The sequence below is a fragment of the Melanerpes formicivorus genome, unplaced genomic scaffold (assembly GCF_026170545.1).
Source record: "Melanerpes formicivorus ecotype bairdi unplaced genomic scaffold, bMelFor1.0.p_v2 SCAF_3, whole genome shotgun sequence".
Classification (NCBI taxonomy): domain Eukaryota; kingdom Metazoa; phylum Chordata; class Aves; order Piciformes; family Picidae; genus Melanerpes; species Melanerpes formicivorus.
Window position 1 is genome coordinate 20,261,306 of NW_027142355.1, and position 20,274 is coordinate 20,281,579.

The 20,274-nt window shown below is 41.9% G+C and overlaps 1 protein-coding gene across 2 annotated transcripts in view; it reads right to left on the reverse strand.

Moving 5' to 3' along the window:
• The window catches only part of CAMK1D (calcium/calmodulin dependent protein kinase ID), a 242,389-nt gene that overhangs the window by 27,132 nt on the left and 194,983 nt on the right, over positions 1-20,274 (reverse strand). For both annotated transcript variants that reach the window (XM_068168352.1, XM_068168345.1), the window contains exons 5-6: positions 15,401-15,527; positions 7,775-7,850 (exon numbers count right to left, since the gene is read on the reverse strand). In XM_068168352.1, coding sequence (XP_068024453.1) covers positions 7,775-7,850; positions 15,401-15,527 — 203 coding nt within the window. The remainder of the gene's footprint in view (positions 1-7,774; positions 7,851-15,400; positions 15,528-20,274) is intronic.

Here is a 20,274-nt window from a genome sequence, read left to right on the forward strand (position 1 = left end):
CAGCTCCCTCAGTCTCTCCTCATAGGGCTTGTGTTCCAAGCCCCTCACTAACTTCGTTGCCCTTCTCTGGACTCGCTCCAGCAAGTCAACATCCTTCCTAAACTGAGGGGCCCAGAACTGGACACAGTACTCGAGGTGTGGCCTAACCAGTGCAGTGTACAGGGGCAGAATGACCTCCCTGCTCCTGCTGGCCACACTGTTCTAACATCTGATGCCCCTTCTTCAGGTTTTAATACTAATGTTACAAAGCTGGTATGGCTGGTCCATACCAATTCTGGCCCAAGGTTTTAGCAAACCCACCCTGCTCACAGCCAAACAGGCCTTCCTCACTCTACTGTCTCTCTATAGACATGTTCCCATTTTTTCCTCTTATCTCTAGTCTGTGGTGGAAATTATTATTTCATATACTTTGCTGATATTGAAATGATCTTTTTTCCTACCGTTTTCTTAAACCCTGAGTCAATCAGCCTGAATTTAACTGAGAGCCAGACATTCTAAACAGACTAAAGATCTAACTGAAACACTACACTGTAGCAACAGCAGAGCAAGGAGGAGGAGACTGTACGAAATGAAATATTCAAGTTATTTATAACCTAAAGCCAGCCGGATGCCCTGGAGGTTATTTGAACCAACTCAACACTTGAGGGTGAAAGGAGCAATGTTTTGTTAGCTCTGAAGAGCCAGTGTGCTTGATAAATAATTTAAATGCTGAGACGCTGATCTGCGTCACATCCATATTGACCTGGAAGAACTCTACTGAAGTTTGCAGTATTACAATGAATCCACTGTGGTTCAGTTGAATCAGAAATATCTCTCTTTATCTTGCAAAGCAGATGAGCCAGTCTTCCTTTGTATCCTACTCCATGACTGCCATTATCTAAAGCAAGTAAGATAACCTCATGCCAGACAAGAGTTTGCATTCAGAGCAGGAATGCATACCTACCAAACAGGCACATACTTGTGTATGGGCTTGATGCAGCAACTCCCACATGAAATCCAGAGGTGGAAGCAGTGTATGAGAAGGGTCATTAAAAATAGTGCATTTCAGCAACCCCCCCAAAGCCACTCTGCATCTTGATGATGGAGGAAAAACATTTGATATGTGACTGCAGAGAATGGGTCCATGATCAGTCTCCCGATCTACTAGTATCTAAGAAGAATGTTTATATAACTTGCTTTAATGTAATAAATATCAGTGTTTACATCCCATAGTCTTGAGGGGGATGCACACAAACTGATTTGCATTCTTCCTGTTTTGTCACAACCCTCAAACCCCTTAACTGAGCAGGCTGGAAAGGATGGAGTTGACAGCATCAGCACTGCAACTGATAGGATGGCTGGCACTGCGGTAGAGATGTCCAGGCTGGAGGAAAACTGCCCCTCTATAGGCACTCAGAACCTTCACTCTGTCCCTCTTCCCCGGGGGACACATCAGGCTCTATATAAGCCTGTCAGCCCTTCATTAATTTCTTGCCTCCCTCAGCACTTTTCTTAAACCCAAACTGCTCTGATAAAACATTTTAGGGCAAGCAGACAGTGCTGTGCATGCCAGGGCACTGGCAGGCTGCTCTGGAGAGAAAAATAACTCTCTTAAAATGTGCATTGTACTAATTACCTTGGCAAAGGTACAAGAGCACAAGTTAGAACTGCTGTGATTTATACTTGCTCATGGCAGCAAAAGGCAGGAGCAAACTGCTCAGCAGCAGAGAGCTGGAGGGCTATAACCCTGCAAGGGAAGGGAGCAGAGAAACCCAGACAGAACCCCAGCCTCTCCAGAGCCTTTCATTCCCTCTCCTATCTACATCAAGCTCTTCCCATGCTCCTCTGCATTGCTTGAGTCTGGAGTATCTAACTCTGCATCTATGAATTGACTGCAGCCCACTGCAGAGGTGCACAGTGGAAGAGCTGATGTATGAGGAGTCAGTGCCATGCAGGAGGATGCCAGAGCTACTGGAAGCTGCACACAGGGCAGAAAACAGACCCTTGACTCTGCTTTTCCCTTGCTGGTAAGACCTTGAGAAGTGTTAGTCTCTACTAAAGGTTGTGGGCAGGGACATCCACACAAACCAGCTTGCTGTTTGAAAGAGGCTGAGTGTAGGGCAAGGCCTGGTCCTGACTTGACCAGGGGCAGGAATGAACCTCCTGCATAGGAGGACATATACCAGAAAGCATGTGAGAAGTGACCAAGCTACTTAGGACAGAGGGGTTGGCATGTAGGAGGGGAACACCAGGTCATCTCAGCACAGGGAGGGGTTGGGAGCCAAAATATAGGTGATATTGTTGTTCTTTCCCTTAAAATTAGAGTTTAGGAAGACACAGAATTTGTCAAGTTTCTTACTTCAATGTTTTAAGATTTCTGGCTTTGTGGTAAGGGATGAGAAAGCCCCAGTAAAGTATCAGGCAATTTAGGGCTGGAGAAAATCTTTCTGGACTTCAGCAACTGGGCTCCCTTCCAAAGTCCATAATACACTTTTATTTAATTCTTAGCCAATCAAAATCCCACCGACTTAATTTCCATCTGCTGGGACATTTCTGTGTGAAAAAAATGACCTCACTATCAGAGGTTCTGCTGCTTGTCTTCAGATATGCAGAAATACAAAAACAACCCCCTGCTTTCAATGTGAAAAAATCCTGCATTTTCCTGGGGGAGCTTCAGGCAACTATTAGTTGTCATAATTTTCTCACAGTTTCACCAAATAAAAGCCTTTCAGAACTATTTAGCAACCTTATCACATCAGCAGCCTCCTATTCCCAGTTCTTGCCTTAAAGAGAATGAGATGCTGATAAGAAAAATACAGGTGGATGTACAAAGGAAAGATATTGCCAGAAGTAATTTCTAGAACCCATCAGGAGAGCACAAGGGGAATACCAGGCACATCTTTTCCTCACCAGGAAGAGAAAGTAAATCCCTGAATCTCTTGCTACATATTGAGGGTGATACCAAAGGCTCAATAAGCCATTTGCATGGTCAGTGTACAGCCTGGAACACAAGAGGCACCAGAGTTAGTTTTACAAGCAATTTTATAGTGAGATTAGAGCAAAGAATTCAGTAAGTGCTCAAGGACCCAACACATATGGTGTGGGAAGTCATCCAAGTGCTATTTATAGGAATAAACACATGTATTCATTCTTACTTTGGGAACAGACCCTCACACTGGCTGACATTGGTGCCCTCACAAAACTGTGCAAGGACATATTAGCATGGGGAATACAAAATAAACAAAGAAGAAAGCAGTGAGGAGCAATCCTTTGGGGTTGTCTTTCCAGTGTTTAATTGAGCTATCCTGAGTAATCCAACAAGTCCACATGGATTTTGCCATCACAGATTCCCATTCCAGAACTGATCAAGTAAGTTACTCCTCAGTTTCTTGATAGGCCTGTGTGTGATGTCAATCAGGTGAGATGATTGACCACCTCTCCCCAACATATGACTCTAGGGTGCAGTGGAAACTTCTTCTGGAATGATATACTTTGTACAGTCCCTGGTTAATTCTTCCATACAAACATCATTGATGATTCATACACATCTGCTTGAAAATCAAAACGAACTCAGTAGCAAAGTGTGAAAATATTCTACAGTTCTGTGAAATGATTATGAATAACCAGTGGCTGAGGCAGAGTATTTTGTGGTCCCAATTCCTTTTTCAGTTTTAGGACATGATTTTTTATTTTTTCCTATCTATCTATCTATCTATCTATCTATCTATCTATCTATCTATCTATCTATCTATCTATCTAATATATACACATATATATATGCATACTAACTTAATCTTCATTATATCAAGTATACATGCAATAAATATTTTAGCTCCCCAAGCTTGTGTAATCTCTCCTGTGACCCAGGCAGGTCAAAAATCCATTGAAGTGTCTTGCTTTTCTTATACATTATGCTTTTAAGCTGATTCAATACCAAAATTACCTTGTGATAAGCAGAAAGCTGAGTACAACAATAGGACGGCTTCAAATTGAGAAATATTGCAACTGGAATAACAGGAAATTTCAGGCTGCTAAAATTAGTTTGTGTGAATAATGACTTCTCATGCAAAACAGGTTTTGATAAAAACTCCACTGGTGCAGCCTCTGCAATCTGGCTGTCATTAAGAAGAAGCATTAGAGACTGGCACTGAAATAGACATATTCTTTCCTGAGACATCCTTCACCTTGCATATCACAGAAACAAATATTTGTCTAGAGCATCGGTGCCACAGGAACAGTTTGCTCTTCCAGTGTCATAAGCTGAAGGCTTTCATGTGAGACAGAGTTTGTGTCTGGAGGCACTCAAACCACTTGCAGTAATAATAGCTGAAAGCATCTTTAATTTATGCCTGGCTTCTGTGTTGGATTCCCCTGAGTTTCCATCTTCTTAAATGACAACAGACTGTTCAGAGTGGCTGTGAGGATTCATGTGAGGGGTGGGGAGGTGATGGAGGATGATGTGCTTGGATTGCCCTGTGCATAAATTCCTCTCCAACTGGTCTGAATATGTGCAAGCAGCTCCAACTGTGTTGATGGTGGGGCTGGAAATGGTATGTCCAGATGGGTGCAGTGATATACTGCAATTAATAACTCCTGCTCAGGGCAGGATTTACTAGCATTGTAGCTAGTGCTTGTGGCATCTCAGCACCATGCTGACCCTGGCTCTGCTACCTCTGGTGCTATGGCACTGCCAAGACACCAAAACTAGATGTTAAACTCATGCCCATTACTGGTGATATTAGATACCCCAGCAAGGTTACGTCCTTCCAATTAGGGAAGGACTCTCTTCCTCTCTGTCTTTGTTGTACCCTTGACATCCACTTTCTTATGAGGCCAGATCTGCGGTTTCTGCCTCTTCCTGGCAGCAAAGATGAGATTCAGTTCATAATAAATAGAATGTTCCATCTAAACATGAGGAGGAACTTCTTTACTTTGAGGGTGATAGAGCACTGGAACAGACTGCTCAGAGGCGGTGGAGTCTCCCACCATGTGTCCCAGACACCTCACATTAGAATAGAATAGAATAGAATAGAATAGAATAGAATAGAATAGAATAGAATAGAATAGAATAGAATAGAATAGACCAGACCAGGTTGGAAGAGACCTTCAAGATCATCATGTCCAACCCTTCAACCAATCCAACCCACCTAAACAACTAAACCATGGCACTAAATAGTCAAGTTTAGGCAACTGAATGAAGCATCCCAGGGAAACGACTACTTACATCCACCCTGGCTGTGTTGAGGTGGAGGTGGAGGTTGAGGTGGAGCTACTGGAGAAGCTGTTGAGTGCACAGGACCCCTATCAGCTGATAGGTACACCATGTGACTATGGTAGTCTGAACAATCCTGCTGCCACATCTTGAGACCAGGTGGGACACTGCATATGACTGAAACCTATGTTAGGGTAAGCAAAGTGAGCCCTGGAGTGCCACTGACTGTTACAGGAGCTGAAGGATGATTCACTTGCAGAAACAGTCAAGAAGGCGATTTGATCTCAGATCGAATCCCACCTAAGCAGTAAAAATCTGGCAAATACATTACCACACTCCTCCCAGAGCAAGGCATTACTTACATTAATTTTGACTATACACAATACAAATCAAGTCTTTATTACAAGAAGCACAGAAACCCTGAAAAAGTTTCCTTGTCCTGCAAACAAAAATTCACTCTTACTAATCTGATTTAAGCCTTCAGGGTTTGTAATTCCCCATAAAGCAAACGAGGAATTCACATTTGAGGAGTGTATATGCCTTGTTTGACAAACTCAGCACATGCTGATTTGGAAAACAGCAGGAAACAACCAAGCTGAACCTTGCAGAAAGAGCAGCTTGGCTTAGGAAGAGAGAAGAATCATTGATGAGATCAAAACCTTCACCTATCAAAGATGTGTTCACAAACTGGGTATGGAAGACACATTACTTAGGACTGTCTCACTCATACTCCTCAGTAAGTCACCTAACAACAGGTCTATCTGCAAAAAAAAAAAGGATCTTTGTATGAGCCATGGGTGAATGGGACTGAACACTTGGAGGAAAGCAGAGCCAAGTTTACCTCCTGGCAATCAGGATGCAACAATTCAAAAATTCCCTATGGGCTGCCAGATGGACACATATTTTCATGGTGGACATGTGACAATAAACTGAACCTAGGCAGCAGTTGAGCCTGGAAGTGAGGCAGCAAACTGCTGTCTTCCACCTGCAGCTTCATTCACACTCTCTGAAGCTGTTCCTCAAAGTAGTACAAAAACAACAGAAAAGCTGTACCTGACTGTCCTGCCATGGCTGGCAAGGACCAAAACTCAAAACCCTCAACTCCAAGTCTTTCTGTACTCAGGTTTGCTTGTGGAAAATGGTAATCTGGGTCAGAACACACCCTCCTCATCTAACAGAACACTAGAAAGTGATGTGTGAAGCAGCCTCTGAGGTATTTTGGAATGCCTGCTGACTTCCTCACTGCTGTAGCACATCCTGCTGGGCTTTGCCATAAAGTCAGAATCAGCACTGTTGATTTTTGCTTTGTTATGCAAAAGCTTTTTGCACCCTGCTGTTGATGGTTGCTCCAAGATAAATCCATTCCTCTGCAAAGTTTTGTACTCAACAAGTTTTCCAATATTCATGGAGATTGGAAAGCCAGCCATAAAGCTAATGTTTTTAGGCAAGACTTTGTTTCAAAGAAGTAAACGTACATGCAAATAAATCAGCTTTCTAGGCTATTTTAATATTAGGAAAAAAGGCTATTTGGGGCACCATATAACTTACACTCCAGACTAAATGAAAATGTAAAGAACTAATATTGCACAGAGTGGCTAAACAGCAATGAGGTGTGTCCTGGCAAAAAATAGTTCTACTACATCATCAAAAAGTTATTCATTTTGACAAGCCATGAAATGTTTGCATAAGGAAAAAGGGAACAACGTAGGAATGCTTTAATGCTGTGCCTCTTTGGAGCTGTTTTTTCCTTCAGTCTTGTTTAACTGTGACAGTAAAAGGGAAAACTGAAAAAAGAAAATGTGGTTGTGAAAAGACATTTGTTTCTGCAGCAGCCAACAGCTACACAGCAGCTCTGTGCTCTCTTGCACAAAAGGAACAAGGTCATTGTTCTCTGCATGGTCACCCTGAGTCAGTCCATAGCAAAGGCTCAACCTCCTCTCAAAGACCTGCATTAATAGGTCCTGCTAGGCTGTGCAGATGCAACCTATGCAACTGTTATTTGAATGACACACAACTGTTATTAGAATGACACACCTGGACTCACAGATCAGAGCCCTATGCACAGACTACACCGTCGCCATCATTGGAGGTGTTCAGGAGGAGACTTGATGGGGTGCTTGGTGCCATGGGTTAGTTGTTTAGGTGGGTTGGATTTGTTGATGGGTTGGACGTGATGATCTTGAAGGTCTCTTCCAACCTGGTTGTTTATTATTATTATTATTATTATCATCATCATCATCATCATCAAGACAGGCCCCTAAGCCAGATTGAGTCTTCCTACAGGCTCACAGGCTACAAGTTCTGCATTTCTTCCTCAATCCAAATCTTAGCAGTGGTTTCATAAACTCATGCACACAGAGCTGGATGCAGATGATGGTTCTCAGAAGGTCCTGGTTAATTTCCTACTACTTCTGCCCAAATTTCAGCATTTATGTACCTGGGAGCTGTCCAGGCTTCATGTTACCCTGGGATAGAAATGTCAGAAATTAACTTTGTTTCCCTGGACTAAGTGGGTAACTACATGGTGGGAGAGTATGTTACCAGTTCCAAAGCTGCCATTCCCAAAACTCAACATATACTCACAGGATGTAAGCAATGACCCCGATGGACCAGCAGTCCACAGCTTTGCTGTAGGGTTTCTGGGCCAGCACTTCAGGAGCTGAAAAGAAAAAGACAAACAAGCAGATGTTGTAAGACCAAATGTTTGAATGTGGTCAAAAGGTAGGACCCTGAAACTTGGAGCTCCTTGAGACCCTGTGTTGCCCTTTACATACATACAGATATCCTGATGTTTCTGAAGGTCATGTTCTCACAATGAAGTATGACTCCTAAAGTGAAGCAACCCCCTTACCCCCCGTTTTCTGACTCAGAGGTCAGAAAACAAAACTAAGCACAAAAAATGCCTGAGAGGCAGAGGGCCATCACTTAGCTGTCAGAGGAATTTCAGGAGACTTTGAGGAAAATGTTGCTAAGCTTTGCACTAGTGCTGAGATGCACATTAACCTGGCTGCCTCTAGCTCTACCACATCATTCTGCCAAACCAGGGATGTGAAAAGACAACTAGGAAAGTGCGGTGCGTCAAGGAGGTGATAAGCTACATCTGCAGGAGAGGAAGGAAAGCTGTCTCCACACCTCCCAACAGCTGCTTTCCAAAGCCTACTGGATGTCAGAGTGAGAGGGAGTCATTTGTCCTGCCTCTGGGCAGACACACAGTTCAGATAGAGAAATGAAAACAAGCAGGGACTGGAAATATGCAGAAAGGAACTTCTGCCTCTACAGCTTTCAGACAGCATAGCCTTTATTTTGCTGGAAGTGAGAGCCTGGACATTTATTCAAACTCTTTGTGGGTCTTCTTTTCTATCTTAAAATCATAGAACAGAATCAGAGGATGCTTGGGGTTGGAGAAGACCTTTAAAGGTCGTCTAGTCCAAACGCCTCTGCAGTGAGCAGGGACATCTTTCACTAGATCACATTGCTCAGAGTCTGTCCAACCTGACCTGTTTCCAGGGATGGAACAATCTACCACCTCTCTGGGCAACCTGTGCCAGTGTTTGACCACCCTCATTCTAAAAAATGTCTTCCTTGTATCTATTCTGAATCTCTCCTCTTACAGTTTAAAACCACGAGCCTTTGTCCTGTCACAACAGGCCCTGATAAAAAGATCATTCCCATCTTTCTTCTAGCCCCCTCTACATACCAAAAGGCCACAATAAGGTCTTTCTGGAGACTTCTCTGGGCTGAACAACCCCAACTTTTTCAGCCTTTTTCATAGGAGGGGTGTTCCAGTTCATACACTAGTGAGAGTTAAAAGTGATGTTTTTTTTTGTTTGAGAGCCTGGAGTATTATGTTTTCCTTGTTGGGACTTTTCAATGAAAATTCTTAAACCTAAATTTTAAAAGCCTGTGACTGATTTTTTTCATGTAAAGAAGCTTTTGCACTTTTTTTTTTTTTCAAAGAAAATGTCCACAGTAATGCAAGAAATCACTGACTGGGGCATTCCTGAAGCAGATTTGCTGCACTGGGTTTTAAAAAGCACAATATTTCTTCTGAATACTCTGGAGTTCAAATGCTGTAAAAAAATATGAAGGGGCAAGTCCCAGCAAAAATATTTCTTTAGGGTTACATCTTCCTCTGTTAGGAGTCTTACCAACATCAAAAGAGTTGCTTGAAGAACAGATAAAAAAACGTGCAGCACATAAATGTATTAAAACTTGAGCCTATGCTTTGGTGTACTGGTAAGGATTCTTCGAAGAGTCATCTTCTTGAGGTAGACAAGTCAACAAAACTAAGGTCAAAACTGCCAGAAAGGAAGGGAACAGGAAGCAATAATGACAAACAGAAAAGACTTTCTGTTGCTTGGCATGGGAGTTTATAGAAGAGATTGAAGGGAAGACAGTGGTTGTTGGAAGGGATGCCAGAGGTCATCTACTCCAACCTCTCCACCATGGGCAGGGATGATGAGGGCATCCAAGTTGTGTTTCCACAAGCAGCAGAATGATAGGAAGTGTCAAGCCACACTGGAAACATATTGTAAGAAGGAAGAAAATTCAGGGGAGTGGGGGTAAAAATATAGCTAGATAAAAATGCAGCTGGCAGCTGGATTATGAAAACTCTGGAAGACTGGGATATGCTCCTATCTGCAGCACAGGGTAAATGCTACCCAGTCTTCAAGTCATCCAGCAAACTGGGCCTACTGAATTTATAAAAAAATAAAGTTAATGTTAATATACTGTTAATGTTAACACACTGTTGTAATATGTGAATACTCCAACACCTATCCACTACATGGCAAAGGAGGTTTCTTTCCCTTGTACCTAACATGAACAGCTCTTAACCTGGCCTTAGATATTCCCAAGGAGCTTCTGGCTCCTTCCAGGACATAGGCATGCTCATGCACAGGCACACATAATCTATCAAAATAAAAGTAAAAATGTTCTTATTACAACAGGGGTCAGAGCTGTAGAAGTCTAAAAGGCATCTGCAGGATCTGTGTGTCAGCTTGGTACTAGTCAGTCTGGCAGGGGTGAATTTGAAGATGAACTTGGGATAAAAGAATAGAGTGCTGGAAAGGCATCCTATTTGGCCAGTCACTGCCTCCCAGGTAACCTAAGAAGCTGGGACAATCTGAAAAATTTAAATTTCTCTTGTATAAAGCAGTTGTTCCTCAAAGGTGCTCAAGACAACCTTCCCAAACAACTTGTGTCCCTTAGTCTGACTTTTTTTTTCTTCCTGAATCCTCCCAATTTGCCTCCAAATTATGCTGTAAGAAGAATATTTTTTGTTTCCTCAAAATGTGCAACAGAGGGTTTGTGAGACTTAGTTTCCTTTATCATTCCCTCCCTGTGACTGAATATTGTAACAAAATATGTGGAAGAAGGAATTCCCCCCTGTCTTTAGGTGATTAGATGTCTTCCAAATCTGTAGTCCTTCCAAATTCCCAATATTTTGTTTGCATATCTCTTCTGCCTTTGACTGTCTGCTCCTGTTTGCATCATTTTCAAGAGTAAACATTACATGTCTTATATCCCCCAAAGAAAATTTTACACAAATGGCTCCTGAGCACCAGGGATTCTAGTGAGCTCCTGACATTACACAGATATGCCACATTAACATAACAGAAAGCAAATCTGAGACAAAGGGATGCGAACTGTATAAAGATTCTCCCTCCTAAAACATCAAAGTTGTGCTGCTGCAGTTGCTGCTGCTTGCAGGTAAGAACACCACAGGATCAAACCAAAGCAAATATGAGGCTATTAACTTCCCTTTGGTAAACTTTATGAAGAAAGGCAGGAGGTTGAAATAGTTAGTTTAAGATCAAATAGCTGCTTTTAGTTTTTGTTCCAAAGAGCAGACATGCAACAGGAACAGGAGAACATAGTTAAGCATCATCTGTCTCTGATACATGGAGAAGAAATATTTAATGAGCTGAAAAACAAGTCAGAGGAGCTCTCAAATATCACAGCAGATTGGTGCCAAGAGGCAAAATTAGGAAACACAATGAAAAAAATCCAAGACCTGATGGCATTAAAGGATCAACACAGATGGCTGAGGACACAAAACAGCAGTTAAGCAGAAAGGGGAAAGTCAAAGCTCCCATTTCTTCTGCTGGGGAAATGCCAGCTGAGTAAAGGCTTCCAGTAACAAACCTCTCCAGGGAATCACTGTGGGCTTAAATCCTATACAATGATCATTTGGAGACAAGGAAGTCAATGAAGCAAACCTGGACCATTCTTCCACATCCAAGAACTGTGTTTCAGGCCAAATCAGCATTGCTACCAGCAACACGTGGCAGGTAAAACATTTGGTAATGATCCCAGGGCCTCATCTCACCTTCAGGTACATGCAGATATGCTTCATAGGGCAGATGATCTGCTCTTTTGTTTAGGGATTTTTCGGTTATAATAATGGAAAGAAGTAAAAGACCTGTTTCTAATGGATGTTTAAAGAACAGGTACAGAATAGGAATACTTGACCTTTCATAAAAGCCCTACAGAGGACAAAAAAAAGTGAGTGAGATGGGGTGTACAGGGATCAACTACACATGCAGGGTCAAACCCAGTTCCTATACCAGGGAAATACAACAAAATTTTCCTTGAGGTTGTGTTGGGAATCAGAGTATGAATTTTAAATCTTAGTAGGATTAAGATATTGGTCAGCCACAAACACAGTTCATAATTCATCATTTCTGCAAACAGAGATCTGATTGCCTGAGACAGGCTTTCTAATGCTTTTTTTCAATATTTTTCTAAGTGTCTTGCAAGTCTAAGTTCCATCTGCAGAAGTAACCAAAGCCAGTGAGATCTAATTCCTAAACAGCCAAAATTTCTTTAGAATTTGCTGAGTGACTGGAATGACCTTCTGGTCATTTTCAGGTAGTTTTGATCACCTTCTTCACCAAAATCATGGTCTTATAAATGGCCTCAAGCTGAGTAACCCAGATCTATGATGTTTAAAATGATACATCTCTAAGGGCTTATACAAATCTTGGTCACAATCACACAAATCAGTCAGGGGGCTGAAAACAGCATTTCAGTGTAGGTAATGGATGGGATCCATGCAAGCCAGTCCAGTCACCTAATTCACAATGAAAAGAGCCACAGCTTACCTCAGAGCTGGGCATCTAGTCCCAGCTCATCACCTAGACTCTCTCCATAAAAAATGGAGAGAGAATTAAGAGTGATAAGAAGATAAGAAAATGTGAGACCATTTCATTACAGAAGGTTGTATTATCAGACCTTCTCTTACATAGAATTACATAGAATAAACCAGGTTGGAAGAGACCTTCAAGATCATTGCATCCAACCCATCATCCATAAGGAATTCCTCTTCCATAGGAAACATTTAGGTTCTTGCATCTTAACAAAAGCAGATTAACTAATCAGGTTAAATTATCTAACAGTCAACTTTTCACCACGGGACCAAAATCTCTGACAGAACTCCCAAAGGAATAGGATCTCTGAACTGTTGACAGCAATTTAATCTGCAAGGCAGAATGTGCTAATGCACTGCTGGATATGTATATTTTAGATAAACTCAGAAAGAAAATGGATATTTATGTAGAAGTTTAATAACTACACCCTCCATTATTTAATGAATATCTGAACCACATCTCAGGTACCACTGCTCTTTGGAGATGAAACTAAGAAAAGTTGAGTTAAAAACTGAAACATAACAAGTTGAAAGTGTATCCTAATCAGGGAAATCAGATAGACACAACAGAAGGGTTTGCATAATTGCAAATACTTGGGCAGCAGACATGAAATGAGATCAGGTCTGCTACTGAGGGAGAAGCTTGACCAGCAGTTTGCATAGCAGGATTTGAATAGATCCATTTCTGGAGATAAGTATAAAGAACAGCAGGTGCTAATGACTTTGTAACAGAGCCCTGGGTGCTTTTGATGTGATATGTGGCTGATTTTTTAAATTCTAGTAATTTAAGTGGTTAAACTGACAAAAAGAATTAATTCCTCTTAAAATCCTAGAAAATGAGATGTTCTGCAAATCTTTAAAGAAACTACCACAAGCACCAGGAAATGCATTGTGAGTGATGGCCCCAATCCAGAGGAAGACTGTGCTTCTTTGAGGAAGAACCTCTGAAGATGTTCAAGGTCAGGTTGGACAGGGACTTGAGTGAACTGGTCTAGTGAAAGGTTTCCCTGCCCGTGGTGGGGCAGTTGAAGCTAGATGATTTTTAAGGTCTCTTCCAACCCAAACCATTCTATGATTCTGTGACTCTACATTTATTTGAGGGCATTGGGCAGGTGCTGCAAACTGTAGTGGTGCTGGAAGGGATGAAAGCTTTTGGATGGGAAGAACCTGTGGACCATGCATGCAGAAGCCATCAGATATAACGCTCATGGAGGCCCATTTGTGGGGACTGACAACACAAATTCTCTGTGCTTGGAAAATGTTGTCTGGGCAACCAATTATATATAAAAAGACCCCAAATCAACAACAACAAAAAAAAAAGCAGCACTTAAGAAGAGCTGTCTCCTGTGCAAAAACAAAAGAGAAAGAACAAATATTTAAAGAGGTTTTCTTTGTGAGCGAGGGGGAAAATCTGCTGTCAGCACTTATTGCTGTCACACAGCAATAAGCGGCTGTGACCTCTTGAACGATGATGAGTAAATCCTGTGTTCAGCAAGGTAACAACAGGCCTGGAGGCACTTGTGGAGCTATCAGTGCCCAGACCATGAGTTATGGGAGCTCTCAAACATCTCTCAAAGCACTACAATTTCTGCTACACTCGGAGAGCTTCCTCTCCAAAACAGGAAGTTTCCTTATGCAAATGGCTACACGAGGAGGCCATACAAGATCTCACAGTGCCCAAGCAAAGACACACTCCCTCATTTTCATCAGTGCTTCAGCAATCATCATCTGAGCTTCCTAGTGTCTCACAGACTTATTCACAAAATAAAAAAATGTTAAGCATAGAAGAGCTGTCAGCAAAAATTATGAAAACTGCTGTCTCAGCTCAATTCTTGTTAGTGCTTTGGAAGACTTCCAGTCTGGTGCGATAACAGAAGACAGCTATTCAGGATGCACCCTGACTCGTATGTCTTAAAATAAAGAAATGATGGACTAATGGCTCGCAATCATTGGAAACCAAAGAAATCTGTTCCTTTCCCTGATGTATCAGGATAGAGTGTGGTTGTGCAGTGTGAAGATAATGCCCAGAAAAAGGTCTTCCTGGGACAAATGCATATCACTGTGTCATAACCTGATCATCTATTTGAGTGCTTACATCATGAGAGCAATGAAAACAGGTGAAGGGGCAGCTGCAAACCAAAAGGAGCCTCTCTCTGAACTGCTGGAAAACCTCAGGTCTTCCCTGCTGGTAAAAACTGAGACAAAGCCACTGTCATTTTAGTTTCATGAATTTCCTGGATACCCCAGAGATTAGTTTTATCATCTCATCTGGCTAGCTAGGTATCGTAGGAGGCACAGGCTTGCTGAATCCACCTCATGCAAGAAGTGAGCCTTTTAAATAGTGTTTGCTCAAATAGACCCTGTCAGGACCTGCCATATAATCTCACATTCAGTTACTTTACCTTTCTTTAAAAAGGATGCTGGTAAACACATTGGTAATTGGTAGCCTGGTACAGTCACTACTCAATGGACTGAAGAGCATAGATTAAATGACAGGAAACAATTTGACACTGTCCAGGAAGGCTCAAGGATCTCTGAAGAGCTTTTGCATACTGACATCTAGCAGTCAGTGACTTAACAAGCTTCTAAAAAAGGATTACTGAACATGTCTGAATAAATGTAGTTAGTTCATTTTACTGTCTTCCATCAGGGGAAATCTGAAAAATGTTATCCTTTGTGATTAAAATAATATGTGTTACTTTAGGTAAAGCTTTCTGGTTTTACAGGTGCTTGTAGAATCAATGCATTTGAGGATATTCTTCATGTGTTCCTAGTTTATCTACAGGCAGTGTCTTTGAGAAAACTCATTTTGCAAAGGATTAAAAATAATGAAAGTGAATCTCACAAACCCTGAGCTGGATTGCAGGATGGGGCCCCAAAGGAGAACAACACACAAACCAGAGCACCACCAACTTCTGAGGTTGCTATTTCTAACAAACATCTGGAAAATCTTATGTGCACTATGTAGTGGTACTGGAAAGCAAGCATTGTTCCCCTTTTACTATGTGTCTGTATTGCAGCTGGGAAGAGTGGATGGACAGTATAAGTAAATCTCTTACCAACATAGCCAGGAGTCCCGCAGGCTGTGGACATCACATCTCCTTTACCCTCCATCTTTGACAGCCCAAAGTCACTGATCATGATTTTTGACTCTTCATCCTGGCTGTAGTAAAGCAGGTTCTCAGGCTAGAGAGGAGAATAAGCAAAATGAGTTTTGAACATGTAAGTCCAACAACTCTCAGTTGATGGGTTGCATTTGATAAATTCCTTTGTTGCATCATGCACTTAAATAATTTGGTTCCCCTAAACCAAATGCTCTTACAACCTATATGGAGATCCTCTCCAGACTCCTGTATGGCAACTATTGGAAGAAACTGACACCTTGAGCTTTGAGTAACTTTCCTGGGATAACATATTTCTCCTTTGACACTGCAAGTAAGAAATAAAGCTCATCCCTTATTTGTGAGATGTGTCTGCGTATCACCACTTCAGAGTGACAAAACTGAAGGATTCATTTGAAGGCAAGTAAATATAGTAAATCCAGGCAGTGTTATGGAAAAGTTTTATGAAGAATTTAGAAAAAGGAAAGCAATAGGCATTAGAGAAATTTTATATCTTCTCAACTGAAAATAAACTGCTATAAGAAATAACATAGTTGCAGGAGGATGTTTTAGTTAGAGCTGATTAGGAAAAAATGCTGCAGCGCTAAGCCCAATGACTTGTTTACATTGTGAGAAACAAGAGTCACTCCACAAAGCCCAGTGACTTTATACCAACATCAGGAGGGTTGAAAAGCCCAGCAAACTCCACCTGCTACAGCAGAGTCCTCCATCCATATGTTTTGAACTTGCTGCTGCTATACAGCAAATCTCTTGCTAAGTGCTGTGAGAGCACATTTCTTCCCCTACTTAATATCTGGGCTCACAAAAAGGTCCAGCATCTGCTGGCATGCTGACAGTCATGGGTAACGGGAGGCCATTGCACCACCTTGACCTTGTGGTCTTCACCTATAAAAGTGTCCATAACCTGGTACAATTGCCCACCCATATGCAACGCATTTTGTCTACCAGCCTGCTGTGTGCTCCAGGAAATGGCAAGAAGCAGCCGGCAGCTATGGCCACACAACATCATCAAACTCCTTGGGATACATCCAAGCTTGGAGTTGTAAGAAAGAGCAATTGCCCTGGAGCAGGTCTGGCATCAATCTTCCCTACTCCATGCTGGAACCTCCTGTTCTGGGGAAAGTGGGTATAAAGAAACACTGGTGGGAGAGGAGACGTCACCTCCACCCAACTCTTGAGGTTTCTGTTTTATCCTCAAGTTGAGTTTAAAGCATTTTCTGGCTCTCTGTCCCCAGTTTGAAGCCACGTGGTGATGTCTTTATCCACTGCCATGAGAGGACCTACAAGATGCATCCACAGCTGTGAACCAGCTGTGACTGAGACAAAAAGGGAGACAATTCTGTTCATAAAAATACCTACAAAGTTGTATCATATATGTATGGGTTTATGAAAGGCAGGTCCTGCTTGACTAACCTGATCTCCTTCTGTGACGAGGTGACTCATATAATGGATGAGGGGAAGGCTGTGGATGTAGTCTCTCTGTACTTTAGTACAGCCTTTGACACCATGTCCCACAGAATCCTCCTGGAGAAACTGGCTACTCATAGCTTGAATGAGTATCTTAGATGGGCATGTGACCTGATCTAGCTGGGGATGTCCCTGCTTGCTGCAGAAGGTTTGGATTAGATGACCTTTGAAGGTCCCTTCCAACCCAGTGCATTCTAGGATTCTAGCATTCTAGCATTCTAGGATTCTAGCATTCTAGGATTCTAGCATTCTAGGATATGCTTTGTTGGGTAAAAAATTGGCTGGATGCTTGGGCCCAAAGAATAGTGGTGAATGGAGTTAAATCCAGTTGGTGGTCAGTGACAAGCAGTGCTCCCCAGGGCTCAGTACTGAAGCCATGTTATCTTGAATAACTTTATCAATGATGTGGACCAGGGGATTGAATACATCCTCAGTAAGTATGCAGATGACACCAAGCTGGGAGGAAGTGTTAATCTGCTTTAGGGTAGGAAGGCTCTATTGAGGGACCTGGACAAGCTGGATTGATAGGTTGAGGTCAGCTGTATGAGATTCAACAGGGACAGGTGCTGGGTCCTGGACTTGGGTCACATCAACCCTGTGCAACATCACAGGCTTGGGGCAGAGTGGCTGGAAACCTGCCTGGTGGAAAAGGACCTGGGGGCATTTGAGCTAGCAATGTGCTGGGTGGCCAAAAAGGCCAAAACCATCCTGGTCTGTATCAGAAACAGTGTGGCCAGCAGGACCAGGGAAGTGATTGTGCCCCTGTACTTGGTAATGCTGAGGCTGCACATCAAATACTGTGTTTGGGGTTTCCCTACAAGAAAACATCAGTGTTGGAGCAGGTCCAGAGATAGGCAACAGAGGCAGTGAAGGGTCTAGAGCACAGGTCCTAGAGGAGCAGCTGAGGGAATTGGGGTTATTCAGCTTGCAGAAAAGGAGGCTCAGGGAAGACCTCACTGCCCTCTACAACAACCTGAAAGGAGCTTGTAGCAAGGTAGGTGTTGTCCTGTTCTCCCAAGTAGTGAGTGACAGGCTGAGAGGACACAGCCTCAAGTTGCACAAGGGGAAGTTTAAGCTTGACGTAAGGTGCACTTTCTTCACCAAAAGGGTTATCAGACACTGGAAGAGGCTGCCCAGGGAAGTGGTTCTATCAAATTCTCTGGAGTTAAAAGATATGTGGATGTGGTGCTGAGGGACATGGGCACTTGGTAGTGTTAGGTTAATGGTTGGACTTGATTTTAAAGGTCCTTTCCAGCCTAAATGATTCTCTGATTCTATGTATGTTTCTCATGATACTTCATAGCTCCAGTTATCTTAACTGCCCATTATAATGCTGTCATTGTTTTCAGGCAGCATGTGGGTCCTAATTTTTACTAGTGTACTTCTGATCTGCTGAGGGCTTGATAGAGCTGGTATTAAGGGAAAGACAATTATTTTCTAATGATTTCTGTTGACTCACCTCAGGCTCCCACTTATATTTGGTAAGGCCAAACTCCATCCATTTAAAATATAAACTTCTTTAAAGCTCATTTAAAAGAATTCTGGTTCTTCAAACTGATTAATTCAAAGAGTGCTAATGAGTTGACTCTGTATTAAGTGAAGCTGCTCAAGCCTTTCAGTGCTTGGACTTTATCCACTGCCATCTCTTGTTATCTGCTACTGTGTTACTTAGATTAGAGACTTGGAGTCCAGATCTACTTTTCCCAACTACAGCAAGTACTATTGTGGCATATGAATAACACATAATTACAATAAATAATTGTTATGGATGTTTCAAGGGTTGTGTTTTTATAGAGTGGATTCTTTCCCCAAGTTTCTTACTGGGGATCACAATTTGAAATGTAATCTTATCTTGATACTTTGAGATCATAACAATTCTTATTATATCCCTGTTCTCACCATCATGGTACGTTTGTGGTAACAGAAATTCACAGCAAGTGTTCCTCACATACCATATTTTATGAGCCATTTAAAGAATTGATATGGTACTGACAAAGACTTGCAAACAAAGAGAAAAAGAGAGTCTTCACCCCAGAATGCCACTGGGGAAGGTTGGTTTGATCTAAACTCAGCATGTCCTTACATAAAATCCAAAACTAATTTGTAGATGAATCTGCTTTCCAATGACCAGATTTCAGCTTTTATGATGGGGGATTTTTAATAGGACTAATCTGTTTTAAAGTGAGCACTACAGCCTTCCTTTAAAGAGAGCTTGTACTTTGAATTAAGAGGACTCAGATCTCCCTCCAAAACCACTGCTGGCAGAAAGAAGCCTGAAGTTATTTTCTACAAATTGAACTTGGGAGAAGGTTGGTGATGTTAAAACACTAAACTATGCTTCCATGCTGAAATGTGATGGAACTGAGATAAATATGAGAATATTTCTACATACTTCAGCATAAGAGGAGGAAATGAAGGTGAACTGAGGGCAACACATGAAGACTGTAGGAGATGGAGGACTAACCAGTGCCCCCTTAGAGAAAATCCATTATTTGGGACTGTTAGGACTCAACTGTATGACATGGAGGAGGAAATATTAAGTGTGGACATCAGCATATATTTTCCTTCAATGGATTCAAGGTTTTGCCTGAAAAACGTGTTAGATCAATACTTAAAAAAACCCCAAACCCCAAACATTTCTACTTTCTATTATTCAACTCTGTCTATTGAAGTAAAGACAGTAGGATGTTCACTTCTGGCAGAGATGAACAGGACTGCAGCAAGTCCCTTGCAGCAATAAGGTGTGGAAGAGCTTGCAGCCCTACAGAACAGCCCACACACAGCTAAAAGAACCTCACGCCTGGAGTCAAAGAACTGCAGACAGAAACGTCTGCATTGAGTATGTCACAAAAAAAGGCCATGCCCTGCCTCTTTTGGGCACTGTTCCATCTTCAAGAATTCTGGTGCTGGTGATTATACCAGTAATGGGCTTTAATTTGGCCCCACTGCATTGTGCTTTGGCAACAACCCTGTCATGTCTTAATGCATACCACACAATATTTCACATCAGCAGATAAAAAGTAAATAGAAGTATTTGTCATCACCATAATTTTTTCATCCATCTTGAGGCAGGTCCCATTCATAGCACTAAAATCATCACTAAGAGAAGTTGCCAAAATTTGCAGCATTAAACTGTATTAACAATGCAATTAATTTTAAAACACATTTTGGAAAAAAAAGGTATTTAAGAAAACCCAAACAAAAATGCATTTAAGAAAACAAACAAACCAACCCACCCAACCTAACTTTGTGAGTTTTGACTGTATCAATGTTCATTAAGCCTTTACATAACATGACTCATTTAGTCAAATTCCATTCTTTTCATATGGTGACATTTCATTGAA